Source organism: Peromyscus eremicus, chromosome 11 (assembly GCF_949786415.1).
Source record: "Peromyscus eremicus chromosome 11, PerEre_H2_v1, whole genome shotgun sequence".
In the NCBI taxonomy this organism is placed as follows: Eukaryota; Metazoa; Chordata; class Mammalia; order Rodentia; family Cricetidae; genus Peromyscus; species Peromyscus eremicus.
The window spans coordinates 26,657,120-26,664,080 of record NC_081427.1 but is presented as its reverse complement, the minus strand read 5'-3'; the positions used below and the strand labels follow the sequence as shown (position 1 = coordinate 26,664,080).

At 46.7% G+C, this 6,961-nt stretch overlaps 1 protein-coding gene across 1 annotated transcript; it reads right to left on the bottom strand.

Annotated features, from left to right (window-relative positions):
* Positions 1-281: 281 nt before the first annotated feature.
* On the bottom strand, positions 282-1,721 carry Rxfp3 (relaxin family peptide receptor 3). The gene has a single exon (XM_059276184.1). It carries the CDS (start codon positions 1,719-1,721, stop codon positions 282-284), a length of 1,440 nt encoding a protein of 479 aa, XP_059132167.1.
* Between the last annotated feature and the right edge of the window lie 5,240 nt (positions 1,722-6,961).

Here is a 6,961-nt window from a genome sequence, read left to right as displayed (position 1 = left end):
GCCAATCCCAGCTTCTGGGTGTTTCAGAGTGTTCCGAGGGCATGGTGGGGAGTGGAGCTTGGAGTAAAGGACAGGGAGTGGTGAGTGGGGAGCAAGAGCCAAGGCTGCAGGCTCTATGGTTGCAGTCCTTCCTCCCTTAACCTGATTTCTGCAGAGAAGGGCCTCTGGATTTTCACAGGTTGCTCTTCCCCGCGCGCGCGCCTTTCCTACCTATCTCGATCCCCTAAACTGCTCTCCCGTTCTCCTCTTCCTTGGAAGGCCCTTTTGAGCCTTGGCAGGTCTCAGTAGGCTGAGCTGCTAGGCAGCAGGTCATAGCGCCCCCCACTGTAGACCACCACACCGGGTGGATAGTAGAGCAGGTCAGGTTCTGCAGAGGCGTTAAGCGGCGCCAGGGCCTGCAGCCGGTGATCTTCCGGCTCTGGCTTGGTGGTGGCAGTGAAGGGGCGCATGCTGGTGAGCGAAGGGGACGCGATACGCCACAGCAGGTTCTTGAGCGCCTTTCGGAACTCGCGGCGCACTAAGCAGTAGAGGATGGGGTTGAGGCAGCTGTTGGAGTGGGCTAGGCACACGCTGACTGGGAACGCGTACACCTGGCACAGAAAGTACTCCTGGCTGAAGGGTACCGCGTTGAACTTGATGAGGATGCTCCAGGTGGTGAGCGCCTGGTTGGGCAGCCAACACAGGAAGAAGGACAGGACTACGATGGTCACCGACTTGGTGACCTTGGACCGTCTCCGAGCGCTAGCTGCGCTCAGGCCTCCTCCAGCCGCTGCTGCTCCCCCTCCATCCGTCGTCCCCACCAGGCGGCGGTCGGAGATGAAGCGCACCAGCAACAGGTAACACAGACTGATGATACTCAGCGGCAGCAGGAAGCCCAGCAACACCTTCTGCAGGTGGTACAAACCCAGCCAGAACTGCCTGTCCCAGCCCAGCAGCTTGTCCGGGAAGTGCATGAGGCACAGCTCCTCGCCCATCACCCTGATGGTGGTAGAGAAAATGACATTGGGCAGCGAGGCTAACCCGGCAGAAGCCCAGATCAACCCACACAACACCTTGGCTGAGAAACAGCAGCTGTTCCTCAAGCTCTGGCCGCAGCAGCAGTCCCCACGGCCATGCCCTCGGGTCCGATGGCTCTTCAAAGCCGAGGCCACAGAGTGGTAGCGCGCCACGCTCATCGCAGTGAGAAAGAAGACGCTAGCGTACATGTTCATGGACGTCACCATGGACACGATCTTACACATGGCTTTGCCGAAGGGCCACTTGAAGTCTAGAGCGTTCTCCACCGCCCAGAAGGGCAAAGTGAGCACGAATTGAAAGTCAGTCAGCGCCAGGTTAGTGACGAAGAGGTTGATGGAAGATTTGCGCCACGCCTGCTTGCTTTTCATCAGGTAGAGAACCAGCAGGTTGCCGGCCAATCCCAGAGCACAAACCACCCAGTAAACCGCGCTGATGAGGATCCGTACCCGGGCCTCAGTGTCTGCGCCCTCTGCCCCGCCGCTTCCAGGGGGATGCCCCGGCGCCGCACCGTCTGGCAACTCCAACCCCAGCTCCCACCACAAGTCCGGAAGCTGCAGCGACGCGTTGCTGCTCGTGTTGGCAACCTCCAGCAAGTCTGGGATGAGACTGAAGAATTCCGAGAGCTCATCACCGGCAGCCGCCTTACCCATGGTGGCTGCGGTAGTGGCAGAAGCCACCTGCATGCGCAGGTGCCTCTGGGTCATGTTCTGCCGGCCAGCTATCCGAGAGGCACCGCTCGCTCCGGGTGTGGTACCCAAGCGGGCGCGGATGCTGGAGCTGTCTAAGAAGCCCCTGAAGCTGCGCCTGGAAACTGGATGCTGAGCCGAGTCCGTGCCCAGAACCGCCTTGGGCTCAAGATTTGCCTGAGCTCAGCGTCAATCCTTAACCAGTTTAGAGCAGAGGAGGGCAGCTCCAGGCAAGCGGCCGGGATCAAGGCTCCTCCTGGTGAGGACTGAGTCTTACCTCTCCGCTTCCCGGTTGTCACTTAGACACAGCCTCCTGCCCAGGAGCACAGTTCTCTGGCCGCTTCTCTACCCAATACCGTTGTCGGCTTTTGCTGTTGCCTGGACGAGATCCTCTCCTTTTAAAGGAAAACCGAGATAGTGAACATCCGTATCTCACTCTGACTGCCTGGAGGTTATTTCACGCCATCGCTGCCTGGAGTTCTGTTGGTGTTTTCTGTTTGTCCGGTATTGTCAGCCCCCCAGTGACTAACCGGAGTTACAGGAGTTACATTCGCACCCACTGAGTCTCTGCGGAGAGCCCCAAAGAGCATGCGTAATGCCCCCATGCAGGAAGGGAGTGCTTTCCGAGGTGCTGAACTCTGCGCGCCACCCAGGAGGAGGCAGCTTCCACGGGCAACTCCCCCTCTCTTCTCCCTAGTTGCAGAGGGAGTGGTCTTAACCTTTTCTTTTCTCTTGTGGCTGGAGTGAGTCTGCTTCCTTCCTTTCTTATTCTTTTTATGGCCATTTTTTTTTTTTTTGCCTTTTCTCCTCTCACATTGAAATCGTCCGGCTTACACAATAGTGGCACCCTTTCTTCTTTAAGTCACATGACAATTTATCTTTTCCGAATACTCGAACTGACGCCCCCTCTCCCCTTTAATTAGCACATTGGCAGAATTCCAAGGATTGGTGTTTGCCCGGAATCGGATGTATTTTGAAAACTGAAACTATGGCAGTTACTTCTCAGCGCTGTAGTTTATTTAAATGCCAGACCAGTTGCTGTGATGTAAACTACACTTTTAAAGAAGGACCTAATGAATTTGGAGTGTTTTCTTTACCGAAGAACTAAACTGAAATCCAAGTATGCTAAGCATGCAGAAATTGTCCTAACTTCTGGGATAACAAAGGGTTCCTGACTTTAATAACAGCAATTAGGGTTGTAACATCAGATGTAATGGAAGAAAAGTAAAGACATTTAATGAAAAAGAGAAACAATAAGAAAGGAAAGAAGTGCTCAACAGTCTTAGGAAGTTTAACAGTCTTAATTGCGAAGCACATCTTAAAAGGGCACATTGCGGCAGACGCTGCATTTCTCTATTTTACCAATAGAGGCCGCCAGAGCTTTAGTAAAAATCAAACCGAACAACAGTGGCTCAGTTCTGATCTGAAGCCTCTTCCCTGCCCTGGTAATTCTGAGCAGCTGTGGACACTTGTGCCTCTTGGCACCCCGCTTTATAGCCTAGTCTTTAAGCTCACTTTTTCATTTTTAAAAAACCTTTTCTTTCTCTGTCATTTTTTCTTTTGCTTTGTTTGTCTTTCAAGAGCTACTGAAAAATAAGGAAGCCTGTGGTAATACCAAAAGCCCTCTGCAGTGAAGTTTTTAATATGTTCATGTCAATCGCTCCCCAACCCACACAAATGGCTTCTCTGTCTCTATGCATCGAGTCTCATCCATGAACATATCTTCTTGATACACCCCCAAGTAACAAATCATTCACACACTTGATGAAGATTATCTTAGGACGGTCATTCATGCCATCTCACATTCATTGACCGTTCACGTTTAGCTGGGCTCTGAGCTAAATTGAGAGATACACTACCAGGACATAAGTCCTCCATTTTGGCCTCCTCTGGAACTCAGTCTAAATGAATGTGCAGTTTAGGAGCCCTGTGGCTGAAGTTTTTGTTTAGACTTATGTGTCATTAAGTTGTCCCAAATGCAGTTGACTTGCAACAGACCCATGGACAATAATTTTAGCTCTTTCCCTACTTCCTTTAGGAGGCAGGTAGGTAATAAGTAGTTTACTGTTCTATTATGGGATGTTACAACTTTAGATTTGGGCTGGGGGTTATTTGGGGATTTAAATTTGGATAAAACACCAAGGGGGAAAGATTCGGAGTTTGCTTTGTTACATATATGCCCCATTTTTCTATATTATTTTTCTCTGGAGGTGAGGTCAGGCTGCAATGGAGTCCTACAGAAAATCACGTTAGCATCAAAAAGCTGTTTTTTCCCATGGAGGCTGGATGTGGGATCTTGATTTCTTTTTCTTTCTTTTTTTCTTTCTTTCTTTCTTTCTTTCTTTCTTTCTTTCTTTCTTTCTTTTCTTCTTCTTCTTCTTCTTCTTCTTCTTCTTCTTCTTCTTCTTCTTCTTCTTCTTCTTCTTCTTCTTCTTTTGAGCTGGGTTGTATATCTGAAATTATGTGGTCCAGGAAACATCCTGAGAAGGACAGAGGTACTGCAGACACTGTAGCATGTAGTTTCTGCAAACCTAGAATTGTAGAGTGTAGCCCTTATACTGTGCAGGGGAGGCCTGGAGAGGTGAAAGGATTTACCCAATGTTTCATTCTCACAAGTTGCCATACCAGGTTTAAGCCATAACTCAATTGACTTTCATGTGATGTACTTTCGGTTCATTCTTCACTTCTTAACTTGGATATAACTGCCCCATAGCTTTAAACAACAGAGTAGGTGATAGGCTGAGTAATATTTTCTCCAAAATATGTACATCTTAAACTCTGGGCCCTTGGATATTATTTTATGTAGACAAAAGGATCACGCAGGTGTGATTGAAGGTCATGAGATGAGAAAGATGTTCATTGATTACCCGGACAGACCTAATACACTCACAAAAGCCTTACCAACGGGTGGCATGAGACATGAAGATCAGAGATGTTAATGTGATAGTGAAGCAGAGGTAAGAGCGATGTACTTTGAGGCAGAAAAAGGGCCACACCTGAGGCGAGAAAGCCTCTGCCATACTTAAAGACACCTGTAGGGATCAAGAGAAGTCCCAAGTGAATGTATGTTGTTGACATGGGCATGGCCATATCAAGGACCCAAATACTACATTCCTGTTGGAGTGGCAAAGCCTTCCCCTGGTGAGGCTCAACGAAATGTCAAAGCCTTCCTCTGGTCAATGTGCGGCTGTTGGTAGTGTGAGCAGAAAATGTCCACCATAACTTTCTCCCCCCACTTATACCTTCCCAACATAGACTGCTCCTACTGAGATTAGACAAATCTGCCTCCCTGTTCAGCTGTCTGTAATAACTCTGCCTCCTTATTTATCTGTAATAACCCCACCTCCCTGTTCAACTGTATAATAAACATGTGGATCCTTGGAGGTGCTGTGGCTTCTCCACCCAGAAGCCCAGACCACCCAAGCTTTTATGTTACAAAAAGAAGAAAAGAATGGGAGGCTGGAGAGATGACTCAGAGGTTAAGAGCACTGGCTGTTCTACCAGAGGTCATGAGTTCAATTCCCAGCAACCACAAGGTGGCTCACAACCATCCATAAAGAGATCAGGTGCCCTCTTCTGACCTGCAGGTGTATATGCAGACAGAACACTGTATACATAATAAATAAATAAATCTTTAAAAAAGAAAAAGAAAAAGAAAAAGGGGCCATGAACTAAGCCACTAAAAGGTGAAAAGAAGCAGGATGTGGACTCTCTCACGGGGCCTCCAGAACACTTTAGCACCACCAGTGCCTTGATTGTCTCTGAATAATGATTCAGGAACTCTAAGTCTCATAAGAGATTGGATTTGCTGTTTTAAATGTTGCAGCAGCAATAGAGAACCAACTATATATATATATATATATATATATATATATATATATATATACTCACTAAAACAATGCTGGATTAAGTGTATCATTTCATTTTAATCTATTTTTCACTCATTCAACAAATACTTATTTAATATTGCTTTGCTTTAGGTATTATTCCATGACTAGAAGACTTCGTGGTAATACAATCTGTTAGAGTTCACATTTAGATAGGTGACACAGATATTTAGGAGTTATGTGATTGTAATCAGAAGAAGGAAAACAAAGTAAAATGAATTATAAACCATCTATAAGAAGGTTGAACTTTCTGAGCTTATCTATTTATTAACAAGAGTCACAGCTCTTCAAATTAAACATTTTCAAATTGCTATTAATTTCCAATCACTGTATGTATGGCCATCTAATGAGATAAGGGTTTTTCTCTCTAGAAAACTATTAGTAAGTGTTAGGCTTTGGAAACTATAATGTCTTAAAGGAAGGGGAATGCAGTAACTATGTAAAGGGCTCCTCCCTTTCCATAGGAAAAAAAAGAACGTTTGTGCAGAAGAAATGTTGTGAGTGAAGACACCAGCTGGGAGTGAATAAATTGCTTCTGTAGGCCAGAAACAGGACTAAACCCCCGTGCCACAGCACAGTAAGTGGGGCTGGTAAGGTATGATGAGTCAGATAATGCCTAGCCAAAGAGCTTTGATCCTCAACATCAGAGCAATGAGAGGCATTGGGAAAATTCAGGAAAGGAAGCAGCAAGATCAGTTTTGCAAATGCAAACCATCCCTTCAGCTGTATAGTGGGCAAGATGGAAGGAGTAAAGACTGGGACATGTAAGCAATTAGAAAGCTAAAGCAAGGTGCATGGCCAAGGTGACTGCAGTTGGACCTGTGATGGAGAAGAGCAAAATGAAATTTACATAGATACTGTGGAAACTGACTACTGGGGCCTTGATGGGTGGCATGCAAGGGTGCAAGTGAGCAGGAAACAAAAGATTCTGCTTTGAGATTGTACTCTGCATCTGGGTAGGTAGGGATACTATTCTCAGATGAAGTGATGGGAAAATGACACATTCAGATTGGACAAACGGGACTGCAAATGCTTATAAGACTATCGATGAGAAATCGGGGGATAGTTGAATATATGGGTTTGCAACTCTGAAATCTAGATCTAAGAGAAAACTGTGTGAGTCAATAGCACAGAATTGAAAATCACAGGTTTGGCATTGTCTGGTGGAAGCTTGAAAATGAAATAACTGAAGAAGGCAGCAGACCTGGATATGACCATAACAGGTGGAATAAGGGGCAGGAGAAAATTAAGAGCATGTGACATGGAAGGCAAGAAACTTAAAAAATGTAAGAGGAAAGAAGAGGCTGTGTCTAATGCCACTGAGAGTGAAGGGTGGCAAGAATGGAAATAATAGTCAGGTTTAGAGATCAA

What these genes read in the sequence shown, in the direction of transcription:
- Rxfp3 (XM_059276184.1), bottom strand. Translation starts at nt 1,721, where the DNA reads ATGACCCAGAGGCACCTGCGCATGCAGGTGGCTTCTGCCACTACCGCA.